The 19,299-nt window shown below is 67.2% G+C and overlaps 4 protein-coding genes across 13 annotated transcripts; 1 reads left to right on the forward strand and 3 right to left on the reverse strand.

The window, feature by feature from the left end:
* Nucleotides 1-1,634: 1,634 nt before the first annotated feature.
* On the forward strand, nucleotides 1,635-6,207 carry PRRT3 (proline rich transmembrane protein 3). 4 transcript variants are annotated; one of them, XM_085590404.1, is made up of 4 exons: nucleotides 1,635-1,737; nucleotides 2,554-3,652; nucleotides 3,739-3,879; nucleotides 4,321-6,207. In XM_085590404.1, exons 2-4 carry the CDS (start codon nucleotides 2,566-2,568, stop codon nucleotides 6,060-6,062), a joined length of 2,970 nt encoding a protein of 989 aa, XP_085446530.1. In that variant the 5' UTR covers nucleotides 1,635-1,737; nucleotides 2,554-2,565; the 3' UTR covers nucleotides 6,063-6,207. The 4 variants fall into 4 exon arrangements, with proteins under 4 accessions (XP_085446530.1, XP_085446531.1, XP_085446529.1 ...); XM_085590405.1 differs by having other exon boundaries at nucleotides 1,640-1,737; nucleotides 2,861-3,652; XM_085590403.1 differs by lacking the exon at nucleotides 1,635-1,737 and having other exon boundaries at nucleotides 2,203-2,761; nucleotides 2,861-3,652.
* Nucleotides 6,208-6,291: 84 nt separating this feature from the next.
* Nucleotides 6,292-9,462, reverse strand: CRELD1 (CRELD disulfide isomerase 1). Of its 2 annotated transcripts, none has more exons than XM_085590410.1 (10): nucleotides 9,269-9,462; nucleotides 8,726-8,808; nucleotides 8,537-8,647; nucleotides 8,360-8,451; nucleotides 8,080-8,256; nucleotides 7,898-7,993; nucleotides 7,725-7,808; nucleotides 7,516-7,611; nucleotides 7,290-7,433; nucleotides 6,292-6,798 (listed from the first exon to the last, which is right to left on the reverse strand). In XM_085590410.1, the coding sequence occupies exons 1-10, from the start codon at nucleotides 9,440-9,442 to the stop codon at nucleotides 6,794-6,796; spliced, it is 1,062 nt and encodes a 353-aa protein (XP_085446536.1). In that variant the 5' UTR covers nucleotides 9,443-9,462; the 3' UTR covers nucleotides 6,292-6,793. The 2 variants fall into 2 exon arrangements, with proteins under 2 accessions (XP_085446536.1, XP_021386979.2); XM_021531304.3 differs by having other exon boundaries at nucleotides 6,292-7,185.
* A 660-nt stretch (nucleotides 9,463-10,122) lies between these two features.
* Nucleotides 10,123-14,854, reverse strand: IL17RC (interleukin 17 receptor C). Of its 6 annotated transcripts, none has more exons than XM_031505924.3 (17): nucleotides 14,323-14,540; nucleotides 14,228-14,249; nucleotides 13,772-14,145; nucleotides 13,478-13,589; nucleotides 13,367-13,411; nucleotides 13,069-13,208; nucleotides 12,811-12,873; nucleotides 12,614-12,668; nucleotides 12,331-12,515; nucleotides 12,201-12,251; nucleotides 12,073-12,118; nucleotides 11,857-11,969; nucleotides 11,681-11,749; nucleotides 11,551-11,608; nucleotides 11,310-11,405; nucleotides 11,196-11,234; nucleotides 10,123-10,743 (listed from the first exon to the last, which is right to left on the reverse strand). In XM_031505924.3, exons 1-17 carry the CDS (start codon nucleotides 14,410-14,412, stop codon nucleotides 10,136-10,138), a joined length of 2,166 nt encoding a protein of 721 aa, XP_031361784.3. In that variant the 5' UTR covers nucleotides 14,413-14,540; the 3' UTR covers nucleotides 10,123-10,135. The 6 variants fall into 6 exon arrangements, with proteins under 6 accessions (XP_031361784.3, XP_085446545.1, XP_085446542.1 ...); XM_085590419.1 differs by having other exon boundaries at nucleotides 12,811-12,870; nucleotides 14,323-14,530; XM_085590416.1 differs by having other exon boundaries at nucleotides 12,811-12,870; nucleotides 13,772-14,249; nucleotides 14,323-14,854.
* Nucleotides 14,849-19,297, reverse strand: IL17RE (interleukin 17 receptor E). The gene is made up of 16 exons (XM_085590420.1): nucleotides 19,077-19,297; nucleotides 18,979-18,994; nucleotides 18,345-18,500; nucleotides 18,143-18,249; nucleotides 17,949-18,072; nucleotides 17,738-17,877; nucleotides 17,575-17,643; nucleotides 17,409-17,475; nucleotides 17,133-17,320; nucleotides 16,922-16,969; nucleotides 16,773-16,818; nucleotides 16,507-16,655; nucleotides 16,367-16,435; nucleotides 16,238-16,289; nucleotides 16,061-16,162; nucleotides 14,849-15,969 (listed from the first exon to the last, which is right to left on the reverse strand). The coding sequence occupies exons 1-16, from the start codon at nucleotides 19,179-19,181 to the stop codon at nucleotides 15,368-15,370; spliced, it is 2,040 nt and encodes a 679-aa protein (XP_085446546.1). The 5' UTR covers nucleotides 19,182-19,297; the 3' UTR covers nucleotides 14,849-15,367.
* Between the last annotated feature and the right edge of the window lie 2 nt (nucleotides 19,298-19,299).

Below are 19,299 nucleotides of genomic sequence, written 5' to 3' on the forward strand. Positions count from 1 at the left end.
TTTGTAGAGGTCTTGTCTCACCCTTCAACCAGGGAAGGTGGCAGGGTGGTTCCTCCCGCAGCACGGCCAAGAACTGTGGAGGGCACAGGGCAGAACCACAAAACACACACAATGATCAGAAAAAAAGCAAAGTTGGGTTCCAGTTTGTCTGAGGGCATTTAATTGAGGCAATTTTCTCTGGAACTGGAGTTTTGGAGCTTTCTTGGAGGAGAACCCAGGAGGAGAACAGTGATCAAAAGCCTGTGACACCCAAGTAACCGTGGGCAGAGGAGTTGAGAAAACTGTTTGCATCCTCCACCCAGTGCCCCAGCTGTGCAGGCAGCAGGCACGTGGCTGCCGCAGCAGCACAGAGCAGGGGGCTCAGCTTTTCATCTGCCAGTGAGTCACTTGGCAGAGGAGGAAACCTCTGACAGCACCGAGGATGTGGAGGTGGCTGCACTGCCCCTGCCTTGTGCTAGAGGTGCTCCAATGACTGTGGCATATTGGGCACAGCCAGCTCCCGTCCCACAGTCCCACTGCACGCTCAGCACTGCAGCTGCACCTTCCTCAGGATGAGACCATCCAGCTGCGGTGGTGCCCAGTGCTGGCAGTGCATGGTGCAGTGCAGGATCACCTGCACTCTCCCCTGTGCAGCCTCCCCAGCACTAATCCCCAGACTAGCTGCCTGCCTGTTTCCTTCTGGGGCCCAGTGTGCCGGCAGTGCCCAAATTCCTGGACCCTGCGCTCAGCTGGCTGCCATAGCCACCTGACCCCACAGAGGAGTGGACTGGGGACCAGAAATGCCACCAGTGCTAGTGGTGAACATAGTGCCCTGGGAATGGAGAGGTGGCAGGGATCAAGAGTGGGACACTTGTATTACTGCCAACACACAGGTGCTGTCATGGGGACCTGAGGTACCACACGTACCTGCTGGCCTGGCAAGAGAAGAGCAATGGTGATGACAGGACTTTGCCAAGGCTTCAGCAGCTCAGGCACTGCTGAGGTGCAGGCCGGGAAGAGCGGGAGTGCAGGAGGGGAGCTGGAGTGCAGGTGTCACCATGCAGGATGGAGTCCTGAGCTGATGTGACTTTTAGACCTTGTGGCCATACCATTGCCAGCTCAAGCCCTAGCAGGGTGGGCAGTTTTCCAGCCGGACAATTAAGCAGATTAACTAATTACCTTAACCTTGGCAGGGTCCCACATCCCAGTGGCTGCCAGGGTACTGATATCCGTGCTGGGCCTTTGAGAGACAAGTGTGGGGCAGGTTTGGGGCAGGTGTGGGGCAGGGCCCCCTCGGACCTTCCTCAGGACTCTGCTAGTGGGTCCGACTGCCTCCTTCCCCCACCTACCCCGGCGGGCGCGGTACCAACCTCGGCCGAGCAGCCCTGCCCGCCCCGCGGACAGCATCTCCTCTCCGCCGCCCCGCCGCGTCCTGGCCCCCGGGAACCTGCCCTGTGGCCCCTCCGGAATCCCCGTCCAGGAGGATCTGCGCCAGGGAGAAACCGTCCCCGGGAATCCACACCAACCTGCCTCGGACTGAGCTGAGCCCCACGGACCCGCTCGCTCCCGTGCCCGGCCCTGAGGATCCCGTCCCGGCAGCGGCCTCGGCCGTGCCCCGCGCCCCCCCCTCCCGGTGCGGGCGGGCTCCCGTGCGGGTGCCCGCGGCTCGGGGCGGCGCGTGACCGGCTGCCGCTGCCGCCGCCGCCGCCCGCTCCGCCGCAGAGCCCGGCCCGCCCGCACCGGCACCGGCACCGGCAGGTCAGCGCGGGGGGCTGCGGCTCCCGGGGCACCAGTTCTGGGGCCGCCAGTGCTGCGGCGGGCGGCGGGAGGGGGCTGGCGGCACCGCGGCCCGCGCACCGCGCACCGGGCACCGAGCGGTGGAGCCGGCCCGGCGCGCTGCGGGTGGGGTCGGCGGGATGCGGCGGCCGCGCCGGCCCCGCTGTGGTCCCGCACCGGCCGCGGCCCGACTCCGCCGCGCAGCCCCGCCGGTAACACGCACCGCGCCGCGGGGCCACCGCCGCAGCACCCTGGCGGTCCCGGCCTCGTTCCCGGCCCGGCGGGTCTGAGCCGTGTGTGCGGCGGCAGCGCGGGGCACCGGGCCGAGCATCCCCGCCGGGATGCGGCCGGGACGCGCCAAGGTGAACGGCGCGCGGCGGAGCGGGGCCGCCAGCGGCGGGGACATCGGGCGAGAACTGGGGATGGAGAACCGGGGAGGGGACACCGAGAGGGACGCCAGGACTGAGCACTGGGGAGGGGACATTGAGGATGGAACACTAGGAAAGGGACACCGTGGATGTTGGGGGTCAGGACCACTAAGCACCAAGGACCACCCACACTGGAGACACCGGGATGGGGAACACCAGTGGACATTGGGAAAGGGAAGACTGGGAACGGGGCCACTGGGGACAGGGACAGCTGGGAACAGAGCCCGGGGCTACCCGGAAAGGGACAGCCAAGCCACTGTCTCTCTCCCTGGGCAGTGGGTCGCCAAGGCACAGCAGCATCACAGCCAGCTGCAAGAGTAACCTAGGCAGCTGCCACGGATCCTGGCTCACCGGATCCCCATTCCCACAGGGTCAACTCACCATGGCTGCAGCACAGCTTGTCACCTGGGGGATGCTCCTGGCCACCGGAGTCCCTGCCAAGGCCCAGGGGGTGCTGCCAGCAGGGCTGTCCTTAGGTGGGGACCCCTTGCACCGCCCTGCCTGGGGACAGCAGTGGCCAGGCCCATCCCCCACCTGGGAGGCATCGGGGGATCCGAGTGGTGCCGGGGCCCCAAGGAGTGAGCGCTGGGGGGTCAAGCACCCCGTGCACTGGTCCTTGCCACTGCAGGCAGGGGATGGTACCAGGGCACCCCTGGAGATGGAAACCACTATGACAGGCGCTGATACCAAGGTCTGGAGGGATGGCAGCACAGTCCTGGCTATGACAGAGGAGCCACTTGTTGCCTGGCAAGGGCACGAAGCGGAAGGCCAGGACAGCTCCCTGCCCCATGGCTCTGCACTGAATACACTGGGCCCTGAGGTGCCCATGGACAGAGGGGCAGATTCTCCAGGGCCACCCTGGGCAGGGCAGGGCCTTTCCCTGTCCAGGCACAGCATCTCCAAGACAGTCGGCACCCCCAGCCCTCAGCCAACCGTATCCACCACTGACCTGGACCCCACGCTGGCGGCAGGCATGAGGACAGCGGGACACACAGCGGCAGAGGGACACACAGTGGTCCCGGGCCTCTCTCAGGATGCACAACGCACTCCAGCCAGCAGCCAGTCGGTCCCGCTGGGCACAGCCCCCGTCTCCGATCCCACAGGCACGGGGCCAGACTGGGGTCTCCATGCCAGCCCTGGCTCTGTGCAGCTGGTGGGCAGCTGGGGGGACACGGGAGAGCCCCCCAGCCCCTCCCCGGCTCTGCCCAGCTCTGCCCCACAGCTGCGCCACACTGCCCAGTCCTGGGGGCTGGCTGAGCCCTGGACTCGAGCGCTCCCGTCCCATCAGCGCAGCACCCGGAGGGCTCCACTCAGCCACGCCACCACCAGCCCCGGTGATGCGGGCCCCCGGACAGACCCTGGGACTACGGGGCAGCAGGGACCCCAGCCCGTCCCAGGGTCTGTCCTCAGCACCGGCCCTGCGCCACCTTCCTCCTCCAGCACGGCCACCCCTGGTACCCCGAGCAGAGGTAGGAGCCAGTGCAATGCGGGGGGATCCCTTGGCGGGGACCAAGCGCCCGCATGTGTCACTGCCTTGCTCTGCTCTCTCTCGCAGGGCTGCTGCCCGAGGAGGACGTCGGCTCCCCGCAGCAGGTCCGGGGCGCCGTGGGCCCTGTGAGTGTCCCAAATGACACCAAAACGACCCCACAGCCAACGGCACATCCCACCACGGGGACGCTCGGGACAAGGCACCCAGGTGATACAGGGCTGCGCCCAAGCCCATCCGTTCTGCAGATGCTGTGGGAGCCCATCCCTGGGGGGTCGGGGCTGGCGAGGGGGATGGCAGCTATCTTGGGCTGCCCAGCCGGGACACAGTGACACCTTCAATCAGGATTGCCACCTGACAGCGGCCCTAATCTACTCTTGCCCGCAGGGATTAGCGCTAAACGCTCGGTGGGTGGGGGCTTCCCCAAGGGGACGGGGGACGTGACCGGGGTTGTGCCACCCCTTGTACTGCGCGTCCTGAGAGAAAACCCCGGGACGCAGCGGTGGGCGTAACCCCAGCCAGCACAGGGCATCCCCCGCTGCAGTGTTGGGGTGCCGCATTTGATGCAGCCCAGTGCGGGGTGCAGGTGTGGGACGAGTGCCACCAAGCCCCCCAGTTCCCCCTGACTGTCCTCCTCCTTCCCACCTGCAGACACGCCGGGGACGCAGACCCCAAGCCCCAGCACTGCGACCCCCTCGGCCACGTGGCGACGGGCAGAGATGACGCCTCAGCCAGTCCCCCGAGATCCATCATCGCCGCAGCCACACTCCACAGACCGTGCCCCCCCGGCGCCGGTGGCCAACGCGACCGGGCTGCGCTGGGCCGAGCTGCAGCACCAGCTGGGCTTCTCCTGGGAGGCTCATGTCTATGGAGTGGCTGCCGTGTTCCTGCTGCTGGCGCTGGGCTGCCTGGCCGGGCTGGCGGGGACAGCCATCCTGCGGCCCCCACACCTTTTCCACGTTGCGGGGGCCCACGGGCTGCTGCTGGCCGCCTGCCTGCTGCGGGCCACCTTCCTGCTGCTGGATCCCTACGGGGCACGGGGCCGTCTGCCCGCTCCGGCCCTGCTGCTGCTCCACACAGCCCCTTTCCCCCTGCTGCTCGCCGCCTTCGCCCTCCTGCTCCAGCGGCTGCAGCGCCTGGCCCAGCTCCAGCTGCTGCCGTCGCGGCTGCGGGGGCTGCCGGCGCTGGGGGCTGTGGCGGCCCTGCAGAGCGCGGTGATGGGGGCCGCCGACCTGCTGCCGCCGCGGCTGGGGCTGGGCGCCGCGCTGGGGCTGCAGGCGCTGGGCTGCGCGGCGGGGGCTCTGCTGCTGCTGGGGGGGCTCTGGGGGTGCTGGCGGCTGCTGCGGGCGCCCTGCGAGGGGCCGGGGCCGCAGCCGGGGCCGCGGGCGCTTCTGGCGGCGGCGGTGGCGGGGCTGCCGGTCTGCGGGCTGCAGCTCTTCGGCGCTGTGTGGCTGCGAGGAGTCCTGGGGCCCCACGGGCGCTTCTCCCGGCCCAGCTGGGCGGCGCAGCTCTGGCTGCGGATCGGCGAGCTGGGCACGGCCCTGGCGCTGCTGGCGGCCGCCGCCGAGCCTGTGCGCTGTCGGTGCCGCCGCCGGAGCCCCGCCGGGCACTCCTGCTGGGCCAAGGCACTGCGGTACTTCTGCGCCGGCCGCAAAGCTGAAGCGCCCGAATACCCCAACAACTGCTACGACTGGGCCGGTGGCAGCACCGGCGGCACCGGTGCGGAGCGGACGCCCGCCAATGACATCTCCAAGAACCTCATCCGCAACCCGGCGGAGCAGCTGCCCCTGCGGGCTCTGAAGGACAGCAACGAGGTCTGGGCAGCCGGCACCGGGATGCCGGGGCTGAGCCCCAAGTGCCCCAACATGTTGGCCGCCCGCTCCTGCGCCGCCTTTGAGCAGGGCTCGTCCCCGTCCCTGGGAGAGCTGATCTTCCCCCCGCCGTCCCCCATCGACCTGCGCCGCAGCATCGACCAGGCGCTCTGCCGCCGCCACCTCCTGCACGACGGCCTCTTCGCCCGGCCCCGCCGCGGCTCCGGCTCCTCACTGCACGGCTCCCCAGCCCCTGACCAGACCCCCAGCTTGGGGTGCATGGTGCGCTGCAGCTCGCTCACGGAGCTGCCCGGCCCCCGCCAGCCCCACGGGACCATCACTGTCACTGTCACCGCCTCAGCCAGCTCGCTGGAGAGCAGCTCACTGAAGATCAGCTGGAACCCCTGGCGCCATGGGCTGTCCTCGCCCGACAGCCTGCCCCTGGACGAGGCGCCCAGCCGGGTCCCTCTCCTGGTGCCCGCTGGAGCCGCCGGCGGGGAGCACGAGGGTCCCCGCGCCTTCCCAGCCCTTGGCAGGGCGGTGGATTCCCGCAGCCTCTCCAGCGACACCATTGAGCTCTGAGCCCGGCACAGGCAGAGACTGGGGGCGCAGGAGGACGATGAGCCTACAGTGAGGGTGCGGGGGTCTGATCCTGTGCCCCGGTAGGGCCGGGCAGGGGCGGTTCCATTTGTGCCAAATGAGAGAAATAAAAGAGTTTATGCTAGGAGGAGATGGTCCTGTTGGCATGGGAAAGTGGTGGTGGGCAGCAGCACCCCCAATCCCCACCAGTTCCCACCCTGAGCAGCCAAGCTGGGTGTGCAGAGCTTTATTTCCTGAGATATGGACACACAGACAGATGGGCACACCCCGACGGACAAACCACGGACAAATGCAATGGCCACACTCATGCATTCCAGCAGGGCCCCGTCACCAGCACAGCACCCTGCCAGTGGCGAGGGGCCCCTGGCCCCCAGCCTGGGAGGGGAGATGGGCTCTGCCCAGGGATGGGGGCAGCTCTCCCAGCCACACAGCTCAGGACATGGAGGGACCCAGCCCCCCACTCTCCCACAGGGAATGGCCTTATGGGAGGGGAGTCTTACAGGGCCAGGAGCCCCAGCCTGGGGGCACATAGCAGGTTCCCTCCCTCACCTGCCCCTCCACCCCCTCACCTGTCACAATGCCAGGCCTCTCCTCCAGAGCACAAGGAGCTGGGGGCAGCATGCTGTGCCCCCCACACGATGCTGCACTGCCTGGCATCACCCCTCCAGCCAGAGAGGGCTGTGTGAGAGCCCCCAGGATCAGGTACTCCTGGCTCATTCTGCAGGGACAGGGAAAACAAGACCCTATGCTAAGGGGGGGCTGGGGGACACATGCAGGGCACAGCATCATCTACAGGACGCAGCCTTGGCAGCCAGCCCTGCCTGGGGGAGGCCCTGCACCCCAAGCTGAGTCTGCCCCTCTGCTTGTGCCCAGCAGCTCCAGAGCTATCTGCCCTTCATGAAGCCATCGAGGACACGGTCACTGCGGTCAGAGAGCCAGTAGCCGGCCATGGCGGCCACGGCGCCAATGAAGATGGCGGTGAAGACCATGTCGCCCTTGGCAGCCAGCGTGGCGAGGGCACAGATCATCACACCAAAGAACATCTGCTGCAGCACCACCACCTCGTCATCAGTCACGTCATCAAAGAAGCCCTTCTCTGGGGCATCTGCATGGACAACACTCATAGGAGGGCACAGCTGACCAGCAAGAGCCCCCCACCACGTCCCACACCCCCTGCCCAATGTCCCCCTGCATTGCATTAGGCCATACCAGGGGGCTTGTCCTCAACGCACTGCCCGTCTCGGCGGACGTGGCCCTGGGCACAGACGCACCGGTAGCTGCCCTCTGTGTTCTCACACACCTCCTGCACCCCTGTGCATACTGGCTCCTCGGCACTGGCACACTCATCCACGTCTGGGGGGGAGACAGGGCTCAGGCAGGGCTTGGGCAGTGAAGAGGGGGCAGTATAGCCGCCCAGTTCACAGAAGGCACTCACCCAAGCACTTGGCTCCATCCCGCCAGTAGCCCTTGTTGCATTTCTTGCAGCGAGCTGGCCCGGCGCCCATGCAGCCGATGCAAGCCGTGGAGCAGTCTGCCTCAGGGAAAGGAGCCAGGGTTGCTGCTGGAGCTCCTTCCCAGCCCAGCCAGGGCTGGCCCCCAGCAGGGAAGAGCCACCTGCATGAAAACCCCCCACCTCCCCCTGACCTCGGCACTCGTAGGAGCCCTCTGTGTTGACGCAGTACTGGTTGGCTCGGCAATGCGCCATCTCTGTGCCACACTCATCTATATCTGCAGGAGAGATGGGGACAGTCCCGCTGAGCCTCAGCTCCGGGGACGAAGCCCCCATGGCCCTGAGCTCATCCCTGGCCTTCACTCACCGATGCAGCGGTGCTCATGCAGCACCCAGCCCCTCTTGCAGCGAAGGCAGCTGGAGTCCTCGGGACCCGTGCAGCGCCCGCACGCCTGGTAGCACTCTGCGGGCAGGGAGGGACACATGGGCACAGGCAGGGGGGAGCTGCCTGTGCCCAGGCTGCACAGCACCCATAGAGCCCCCACCTACCAGCACACACGAGGTGGCTCTTGTTCCGCGAGGCCTCATAGTAGCCATCACCACACTCGGCACAGAAGGGGCCACCGTAGCCCGGGCTGCAGACGCAGAGGCCGGTGCCGCGGCGTGTGCCGTCACCATCACATCGCCCATTGCCACTGCAGGGCTGCTGGGGCCCGCCGGCACAGGCTGCGTGGGGAGAGACCAGCCGGCTGGCAGCCGGGACACAGGGCAGCAGCCAGGGGAGTCCCTCCAGCCCCACCAGCACCCCGCTCATCCCACAGTTACTCACACCGGCAGTCCGGGCCGTAAGTGCCAGGCGGGCAGCAAAGCATCAGCCTGTCCACACACAGCCATTGGAAAAAGTCAGGGTGCTGCTGCTGCCTGGGGAGGGGAAGATACAGCACTCAGCCCCCTGCCATCTGCCTGTGCCCCTTGCCCATCCCCCTGTCCGTGCCCCCAGACTCACTCATGGAACCACCACTGCTCCACGTGTTCCTCACTCCGCTCCAGCAGCTGGTGACAGGCGAAGTCCGAGGGGGCACAGACACCCTCCAGCACCTCCAGCAGACGAGTCTCACTGCAGGGACACAAGCCAGTGTGGGGTATGACTTCTGGAGCAGCTGGGCTCCCCCAGCCCCTCACTGGGGTCACTTACCTGTGCTGGTACTTGGACAGCTTCTCCTCCTCCCAGGCTGTGTTACCTCCACCAAAGCCCTCATGCTCTGTCCGCTCCAGGCCCTGGGTGCATGGGGGAGTGGCAGTGCAGGTATGGAACCCCCCCAGTAACTTTCATCCGTAGGGTTCCACAAGACACATCATCTCCAGGGACCTGCCACCCTCTCCCCTCCCCAGAGCTCAGTCACTGTGTCCCTGCGAATGCTGTAGGAGTGCCTCCACTTCACCTCTGTCCCCCGCGAACCACCCCGCCAGCGGGCCCCGTCACCACCCTTATCCCCCGGCCCGGGATGCCTCTGGGCCCCCCAACCCCATCACCCCACCCAGCCCCCCTTCTTCCCCTCTGTCACCTCCAGGCCGTGTCCCCCACGTCTGCCACCCGTGGGCCCCTCCCGTCACTGTCCCCTCGCCCCAGGCCCCCCCCGAAGCAGCGGCTGTGTAAACCCACACCCCTCGGTGCCATCACGCCCCGTGTGCCCCCTCGCCGCGGCCTCCATCATTCCTGTGCCCCGCCGCCGCGCACCCTGATGAAGCTGTCGGCGAGGCCGCGGCAAGCTCGGCACGGCTCGGCCCCGTCTCGGTGGGAGTCGGGGTCGGCGTGAACGGCGAGCAGGACCCCCGCGAGGAGGGCGGCCCCCAGGAGGGCGGCCCCCAGCCCGGGCCCCCCGCGCCCGGGCGAGCGCGGCAGCGGCGCCATCGTCCGCCCGCCCCGCCCGCACCACGCGGGCCGCGCCCGCTGACTCAGCGCCCGCCGCCCCGCCAATGGCTGCGCGCCGCCGCCGCCGGCCCCCCGCTCCCAGCCAATCCGCGCCGCGCCCCGGGCCCGCCCACCGCGCCTTAAAGGGGCCGCGGGCAAAGGCCCGGGGCGGGGGCGGTGCGGGCGGGCTGCAGTCGGTGACCCCGCACGGAGCGGGGCCGGCTGCACGGAGCGCTCCGCACCGGCCCGGACCTCACCTGGCCTCTAAACATCCCCCCCTCACTTCCAGCTAAACCAGGTGGCTTCACTTTTGCCCCCTCCAATCAAGCTGGTCCAGTTCCCTCTCACTGTACCCAAATTTGCCCGGTTACCTCGTCTCACCCTAGACTGGTTCAGTTTGTTCTCACACTTTCCCCCAAATTGTCCCAGTTGCCAATCATCCCTCAATGAGTTGGTCCAGTTCCCAATCACCACCCCAACCTAGTTGAGTTCCCCATCCACCCTCCAATCAAAAAGCCCCCTTCCCCTTCACGCCCCAAACAGCCCAGCCCCCCTCTTGTCCCCACCCCCCTCTACCTCCCCATCATCCCTCTCCATGCCACCCGAGTCCACCCCATCACCCCTTCCCAGCCCATCCCAGTCCCCATTGGACTCAGAGCTGGAATCACACTCAGCAAAAGCACTGTCACCCCTTTATTGTCCTACGGCCCGCTGCAGAGCCTCGGCCACCGCCGCCACATAAGGCTCTAGACACCGGCCCCTCTGCTGAGCTGGGCCTGCCAGTGCCCGCAAGAACCCCTCCACCTCGCTGGGCAGTGCGAAGGCAGGGGCTGCCCACAGCGCTGGGGGCACTGCCGGCACCAGGGCCTCCAGCCGGGCCACCACGTAGTGCCCCTTGGCCACCGCCAGCACTGGCATGGCACAGGACAGAGCCGCCGCAAACACCTCGCAGGGTGCCACAGAGGGGACATCATCAGGGTCAGGGTTCTGCCGGGGCCCAAGGCTGCTTTCAGCAGCCCTGGACTCTGGCACAACCCTGGCCCCTGCGTCCCACTGCCGTGCAGCAGCCACGGCTGCCGGAGAGAGGAGCAGGATGATGGTGTCACTGTCACGCAGTGCCCGGTGGTGCTGGGCGTGCAGCCAGGGCAGTGGCCCCAGAGCCGCTACCCCACTGCCACCCCCCGGCGCTGCCACCACCGTCAGCCCCAGTGACTGCAGAGCTGCCATCAAGGCACACGCTGCCCGCTCCGCCACCGGCTCTGCCGCGTGCACCAGCAGTGCCCGCCGGCCTTGCAGCAGACCTGAGGGGGAGATCATCAGTGCCTGGGTCCCTCGAGGTACCCTGTACCCACCCTATGGTGGGAGCCATGTTGGGAAGCACCCACAATGGAGGAGACCGTCCCCTGCCTCTGTCACCCAAGCTCTGCATCACCCCCTGTACCCAAGCTATAGAACAGCCACAATGGGAAGCAGCTGAGACCACCACTGACGTGAGTTCCCCTATTTCCTTGCCAAACCCTTTACCTACCCTAAGGGACAGATATGGTAGGAGGCAGGTTGCAATCTGCCCCCTCCCACCCCTCCATAGGGTTCTCACCCTCTTCTGTGTTTCCCTATACCCCTACCTACCCTGTCAGGCAGGCAAACATGAACTAATCTGGGTGGGGGACCTCCTCACTCTGTCCTCTGACCCCTCTGGGATAGGCATAGACCCCCCACTTCCCCTGAGGCCCCAGGCTCAACCTACACTCACCCTTGGAGCCATAGCCAGCCCTCAGGGATTTCAGCCATCCTGCAGGGAGGAGAGGCAGTGAGGTCCCAGGATGGGTCCCATGCCAGGCACAGCCCCCAGAAGTGCACCACTCACCTTTCATGTCCTCCTTCTTCAACAAGAGCAGCAGTAGGAGACAGGCGGCTCCCAGTAGCACTCCCATCCACACCAGTGCCCAGTGGGTACGCAGGTCTGCAGGGCAGGATCTGCATCCACCAAGGGCCCCCAACACCCAACAAAGGTCTCCAGTAGCTCCACAGGAGACCCTCCCTCAGCCGTCCCCTCCCTCAACCCCCTATTATCCCTCCTCTCCCCCACTGTGGCTGTCAACACTCACACTTGTGCAGGGGACAGGCCCAGAGTACAACCCCAGTTCTGTTTGATGGGTGCCACAGCTGTGGGGGACACAGGGACATGTCAGACACTGCCCAGTCCCTGCCCACTACCCACTGGCTGCTCACACTGACCTGCTGGCACTGCCCCACTGCCACGTCCTGCTGCAGATCCTGCTCCAGCAGCCCAGGGTGCCCTGCTCCCTGCAACAACACAGCAGCTCAGACAGCATTGCCACCACCGCTGGACACAGGGGTCCCTGTGCCACCAGCGCCACTGCTGCCAGGACATGGGGTCCCTCGCTCTTTACCCTGCTGGTGAAGCTGGCAAGGGGTGTGCAGGCACCCCGCTCCACAGCACACAGTGAGGCATTCCCTCCATGCTCCAGCAGCAGGAGGTCATCGGGGCGGCCGGACAGCGCTCCTGGGAATGTGCCAACGGACTGGGTAGGTAGTGAGGGGAGGCCAAGGATGGTCCCAGCTGGACCCACAGGTTGCCCCTACCCTCCCACCCCAGCAGTACTCACGGTCCCGCAGGCACTGGGTCAGCCGGACCTGCTCACCGCTCCACACCTGCCCCAGAGAGTAGATTAATAGTGTCTGGAGGTGACGTGGGGCTGCCCATGGGACAGCGTGGGGCAGAGTGGTGTCCTACCTGCACGCAGAGGTTGGGGTGTGGCCGCAGCCCTCCAAACTCCTGGGGTCCCTGTGAGTGCAAGGGATGCTCTGTAATTGTCACCACCATGCTTCACAAAGCCCCCAGTGCCCCACAGAGCCCCACTCACCTTCCCCCCGGCAGGCTGCTGCAGGCCAGGGAGGGGTTGGCAGGGCCCGGAGGGCACTGGCTGCCAGCAGGGCACCAGCTCAGCCTGGAGGTCACAGGGGGCTGAGAGGGAGCAGGTCAGCACCTGCCCCTCGACGTGCAGGACCAGCTGGCTCTGTCCCCACAGTCGCTCCCAGGCCTCAGCATCTGCAGCAGCACCAGGAGAGGAGTGTCATTCCATGCGGTGTCCCCTCAAGTCCCCCTGTGCCCCAGACCCCTAAAGCCCAGCCTCAGAGTGAAGGTACCATGAGAGAAAGGGCACAGGGTGGTCCGCAGTGGGTCCTGGGTTTCTGGCCAGACCTGGGAGTGGGGAGAAAGACAAGAAAAGTATTAATGCTGTGATCGTGACCTGGCTGGCCCCCTGAGATGCCAGAGGGAGATATATGGAGCTTGGAGCCCCTCTTTAGTGGCCACTTATCCTGCCACCCCCCACAGTGCCCACCTGCAGGCAGAGACAGGGCAGCACCTCATCGGCAGGCAGGACATAATTCATGGGACTGCTCTGCTACCGGCAACCAAATGTGGGTCACCCCATGGCAAATTGCCACCAGCAGGGTCACCCAGGGGGATCTCGTCCCAGGGGACCCTCTCCCAGCACACTGCCTATAACACAGACACAGCTTCTCGGGAACGGGGGGGAGGGCAGAGACCGGAGAACAGAAGACAGGGTGGGGGATCAGGGAACAGGGTGCATACTCACTGTGGTTACCACACGCCCCGGCCCACTGGTGCCATGGCTGTGGTTGTGGTAGAGCCGGAGTGTGTAGCTGTGCCCTACTGCAGCCCCCTCCACCTCTACAACCACCTCCTTCTGCCCTGGGGAGACCCGCAGCCTGGGCACTGTATGAGAGGCAGCTCAGGTCGCCCAGCTCCTGGCACTGCCTGCACAGCACCGTGGCATGGGGCACAGCACCTCCAGGGTCCTTCTTGCCCCTGGCATCCACTGCCCAGCTCTCCGCAGGGGATGCAAACCGAGGCGGGGTAACGCCAGCACTTACCTTGGCACTGGGGTACAGCAGCCTGTGCTGCGGGCCACGAACAGTCTGTGGGGACAGTGAATCAGTGGGCAGGGGGGCTGGGGACCACTGAGGGGACCTGCCTGAGCTTACCTGGCACCCGCTGCTGCTGGCTCAGCCTCTGCCGGCCCCGTGAGTTCATGTATGCCGAGACGTGGAGTTCAGAGCCCAGCGGCGCCTCAAAGCACCGGAAGATCACCCAACCCTGGGCAGGAAAACCACCACCCCACTGTGGTGAGGCACCGGCACCGCCAGCACCCACCTCCCTGGGGCACGGGAACGGGACCCCCATGCCACAGAGATGTGCTGATGCCAGCGCCCACATCCCCAGTGCCCAGGGACTGACAGCGCTGGGACAGCCATGCCCGGTGCCCCACATCTACGTACCACGGTTCGGCTGCGCAGAGTGGGGCCCAAGGGTGCCCAGACCTCCACGGCCACACAGCGGGATGAGGCGTACGCGTGCCCAGAGAGCAGCAGCAGCCCAGTAACGTTGGGCCGGGATGCGCTGGCCCCAGCCGCTGGTGACCGCTGTCCCCCATCACCGCTGTCCTCTGTCCCAGCGGTGCCCGGCTGCACGGAGAGCCGGGGCTCGGCGGCGGTGCTGGCGGCAGGTGGCAAGGCCAGGCGCACTCGTGCCTCCAGGCAGGGCACGCAGGCCTTGGGCTCAGTGCAGCGCAGAGCCGGCTCCAGCCGCAGCCGAGCCAGGCCCAGCTCCTGCCTCGGCCCCGGGGGCTCTGTCCCGCACAGCACATCGGTGTCTGGGGGGACAGAGGGCAGCGTGGCGGTGGAGCCCCCATGCCCTGGGTGGGGTGGGGGCCGTGGCACGGCGATGGCACTTACCCAAGAGGCGGCAGGTGAGGCCCTGGGGGAGGCAGGGGTGAGGCCGGTGGCGGTGCCAGGTGCCCGACGCCTGTGCGCTGGTGGCACCAACCCACCTGGGAGCAGGCCAGGCTGTCGCGGGGGTCCCCACGGCCACCCGCCGACCCCAGCACCAGCGCCAGCAGGAGCGGCCCCAGTGCGCGCATGGAGGGGCCGGGGCCTCGGGGCGCCCCGGCCCCACGCCGGCTGCTCCCCACCAGCCCCTCTCCCGGCTCCACGGGCCCCACCGCCGCCGACGCTCCCGCTTCCTGCTCCGATCCCGGACACCCGGTCCTTGCGTGGCGTCAGCAGCCGCCCTGGGGTGGGGCCTCTGCTCCCGCACCGGCCGCGGAGGGCTCCGCGTCCCGCCACCCTCGGGGACGGCTTGGGGCCCCACAGAGACGAGCTGGCTCCCCGGCACGGGCACGGTGCCAGGCTGGCCCCAGGCAGCCGCAGCGGCGGTGGGACATGGTGTGGCAGCCGTGCCGGTACAGGCTGTGCCCGGCCGGGTGCGTCCTCCTGCCCCTCCGTGCTGCACCGGACAGCCTCTGACCCTCCAGGGAACCAACAAATCCCTCCCGATACGCCAGAGAGACATCAGGGCAGGGTGAAATGACACCTTTATTGCTTCCACCCCAGATCAAGTCCTGCTGGCAATGTCGAGGCAAAGAGCAGGGCCGGGCTGTGTCCAGCACCTGCCTCTCTAGCCACCTGTGCTTGGGCAGGGCAGGGAGCCTCCCCATCTCTCAGCTTCTTCCTGCACCACCCCAACTCCTCGCTTGCCTGTGGCAGCCAAAGGGGCTTCTATGGGCTCTCCTCTGGAGCAGGTCCCTGTATGGGAATAAAGCTGCCCCTGCTCGGGACAGCATCTCCGCTCCCGGCCACAGATGACAGCTGGATGCTCACTCCAGCTGCAGCAGTACACTCCATGACTGAGGCCAGTCCTGCTTGGACCCCCGCAGCCCCTCCGGGGGCACCCATGGGTGCCCCTCCTGCCCTTGCAGTGGGCACATGCTCACCTGAATCCTGCCTTTTCCTGGCAGAACCCCTGCCCTCACCGCGGGGCTGCATTCAGCCCTGCACCCCCTGCAGCCATGCCCAGCTCAGGCCCAGCCTGGGCACTCAGGTGCCAGAAGCTGCCCCGGGGGGCTGGGGTGGGGGACTGCCTTCCCTAGCCCCCACCTCCAGCAGCCGATGCAGGAGGTCCCCTGCCCTGCCGCAGCGGCGAGGGGCCGGGGGGCTGCCCCGCAGGGCACCCAGCAGACCGGGCAGCTGTCGGGGCAGGCGGTAGGTGGGCAGAGGCCGAAGGGGTCGGGGGACATCGCGGGGGCTGCAGAGCCGGCTGAAGTATGCCAGGACCCACCCGCTGCCGCGGCCCGCTGCCCCCAGCTCCCCATGCAGGCAGGCCATGGCTGCCCCAAAAATGTCATGGGCATCCCCGGGCGTCCCGTCGGCCATCCCGACCTGCCACCGATGAAAGAGTCGGGCACTGCCCCGGCTCCAGAGGAGGAGGACAGTGCCACGCTGGCGGCCCACATGGCCCCGCTGGGCATAGAGCCAAGGCAGGGCACCCGCCTGACCCAAGCCACCTGCTTCCCACAGGTCCAGGCGCACGTCGCAGCCCAGCCCTGTGCGCAGCCGCTGGGCCAGGGCACACACCAGCCCCAGGTGCTCCTCTGAGTCTGGCGAGTACAGCAGCAGCACGGGGCGTCTGTCAGGGACACCTGCAGGGTGGAGGTGACAGCAGTGACAGCTCAGCTCCATGTCCTACTCAGCTCTCCTGTCCCTCCTGCAGCCCCCTTGGGTGCTCCTCACCATCATTTGGCCTCCAGGAACCACGGCAGTTGAAGAGCAGCACAGTCACCACCAGTCCCAGTGCCAGCACCAGCCCCAGCAGCCCGAAGTGCCTGCGGGAGACTGGGAGAGGGGCAGTAAAGGGGCTGTCTGCCCATTTCCACTGCCCCCTGAGTCCCCTCCAGGACCCTCTCTCACCATCGGGACAGAGCAGCTGCTTCCGAGCAAAATGCACGTCCGAACGCCACACCTGGGGAAGGGGCTGGGTGAGAGAGGGACCATGTTGGCTGCCCCATAGCACAGATGACTGCACAAGGGTCACCTTACCAGCACGCAGCTGCCCAGGACCTGCACTGGCAGCAGCAGTGCCAACTCCCCTGGAGCAGAGCCCTCTGGCTGCAAAGTACAAGGGCAGGGTCAGTGCAGGTCTGTACCCACCACGTCCCCCCCAGCCCTGCACTACTCACCTGTGTGACAGTGTAGAGTGGGGCCTCGGGTTCACACTGCCCACCCTGGCGCTGGCACAGGGCTGCACTGAAGGCTGCAGGGATGCGGGAGGTGAGGTGCAGGTGCAGCTGGAGTCCCCAGACACTCACTGAGACATTCCAGGCAGTCTCTGTGGCCATCAGAGAGAGAGGGGAGGTTGCAGGATGCCCAATGGGGTGCGGGGTGCAAGGGATCACAGGGCAGGGCTGTGCTTAGCCCAGGACTGCCTCCTGCCCATAGGACTTACCTGACTGGTGCGGACACTCCACGTGGCTGCTGTTCTTGTAGGAGAACTGAGGGGACATAGGACCAACAAAGGGCAGGGTGAGCTGCCCTCACCCACCACAGTCCCCCAGCCCCTTCTGAGATGGTGCCCACCCACCCACAGGGACTTACTCGGAAGCAGAGCTGGGGGTGCACGTCCACCTTGTCCAGTATGTACACCTGGAACAAATGGAGAGTGTGTCAGTTACCACCTCTGACCCACACAGCCCACGGGCACCCCAGTGCCTACCCACTGCCCTATAAAGACCCTGACATCCAGTGGATGCCTCAGCCAGTGACATGGTCCCACATCCTGTGACACTTGAAGCTCAGGAGCCCTCACCTGCTCATCTTCACTGGCTGTGGAATTGGGGATGTCGTGACAGGGTGCAGCCTCATCTGCTGCCTCCCTCCAGCAGAGGGTGGCCCGTGGGTGCAGGGGGCAGCTGGCACTCAGCGCCATCACCATCTGGTCCTTGGTGCTGCTGCTGTAGTCATGAAAGCGCACCGAGGACCACAGCTCGGGGCCATCTGTGGAACACCACATCAGTGGGGTGAGGAGACACCGAGGGACACCCTTGAGATGCAGCTCTCCTCCCCACAGGCACCAGGCACTCACAGGCATCTGGGTGGTCACGGAAGGGGCAGAGCTTTCTCCGTGGGCTGTCATGGTGGGAGTAGGAGGCCTGGGCAGCAGAGCATGATGGTCAGAGCAAGATATGTCCCCACCCCTCACGCAAGGGGAGAGGAAGGGGCTCTGGTGGCTGTCAGAGAGGGCAACCCACCTCAATGCACAGGCAGGGCACCAGGAACTCATACGGCAGTAAGATGTGGTGGCCTCCTGACACCAGCACCTGCAACATGGAGTGAGCATCAGCTGGCAGGGATTGCGTCCCTGAGTCTGGGATGGGGGGATTGTGTCGCTCTGTCAGGGGGCAGAGCCATTACCTGCTGGTGGAAGGGCTGGGGCAGCTCCTCACACTCCAGGGCCAGCTGGTGGCACAGCCGCACCATGAGGGCAGGACCCGCGGGCACCCGCACCTCAATGGCCCGCACCTTAGGGACCCAATCATGGCTAAAGACAGGCCCTGCAGAGCAGGCAGGAGGTCAGCTGCTACCGGCGTCCCCCCAGGACACCTCCCAACCCCATCAGTCTCACCGGGTGGCTCAGCGGTCACCATGCCGCTGCAGCTTAGGGCCAAGCCCCGATCTGGGATGGTGCGAAGGGAGACGAGGACTTGCCGGCCGCTCTCTGCCGGGAAGCAGTCGAACTGCACCTGCCACTGCGGGGAGCAGGGCGTCAGGAGGATTCCGGGCCTTGGTGCGCCCCGCTCCACCGCGCACCGCACTCACCGCTGAGCTGCCCAGCACCCGGCGTCGCTGCCAAACCTGCAGCCAGCCAGCCCGGTTGGAGTCCAGCTCCAGGAAGGTGAGCTGCAGTCCCCGGACACCGCCGAGCTCTGCGAGAAACCGGCGCGGGGCGCTGACACGGGTGGGGGAACTGGCTGTGCGTCCCCTGCCGCGGGATGCCCGGCCTCGCCGCCCCTGCCCGTACCTGAGGTGGGGAGGGCCAGGCGCACCCTGAGGCAGGGCTGGCAGGGCTGCGCGGGCAGGCACAGCCGGGCAGGGCTCAGCGACAGGGCGGGCGGCTCCAGCGGCGGCACGGGGCGGGTAGGGCGGCGGCAGCGGGGGCGGCTCAGCGTCCTGTCGGCTGCAGGGCGAGAGCAGACCGGGGGCGGCCGTGCGCCGGGGTCCCGCAGGCAGTAGGAGCCCTGGGGACTGGGAATGCTTGGAACGGGGAGAGCCCCGGGGAGTCCCGGGGTGTAGTCGGAAGGGAGGCGCCCCGGGGATCCAGAGTCCTGACAAACTGGGAGCCTCAGTGATTCAGAGTCCTTGGAAGCAGGAATCCTCGGGGTTCGGGAGTGCTCGGAAACAGGGAGCTCCGGGGATCCAGAGTCTTTGGAAGCGGGGAGCCCCAGAAGCCAGGAAGTTTCGGGGATCGGGAGTCCTCGGAAGCGGGGAGCCCGGTGCCCCGGAAACCTGGAGCGCCCCAACCCCGCCCCTCCATCCTCCGGGACCCAGTAGCCGCGGGCAGGGGAAGCCCCACCATCCCGCCAGCCGCACCCTGGAGCCGGTACCGGCGGGCAGGAGCAGCCCCGCGCTGACAGCCCTGCCCCGCCGCTACTCACCGATGGCTCGGCACTCCTGCAAGCAAAGAGACGGGGGTGAGCGCGGCGCCGCCCGCCCCCCACACCTTCCCCCGCCACTTCCCTTCGCCGGCACTCACGAAGTTGGCGGAGACCCGGAGGCGGGTCACGGCGGCCCCTGTCCTGGACGGTAGCAGCAGCAGCAGCAGCGCGGCGGCAGCGGCGAGCAGCACCGGGCGCCCCATGGCCGAGCGCCGCCGCTCCCCGCCCCGCCCCGGGCCGGCCCCGCCGCATTCCTCCACCGGCACGTGCGGCCCCGCCGGCCCCCCCCGCCAGGCGGCGCTTCCTGCGGCGCAGACACGC

This window comes from Lonchura striata, chromosome 12 (assembly GCF_050655825.1).
Source record: "Lonchura striata isolate lonStrDom1 chromosome 12, ASM5065582v1, whole genome shotgun sequence".
NCBI lineage: Eukaryota > Metazoa > Chordata > Aves > Passeriformes > Estrildidae > Lonchura > Lonchura striata.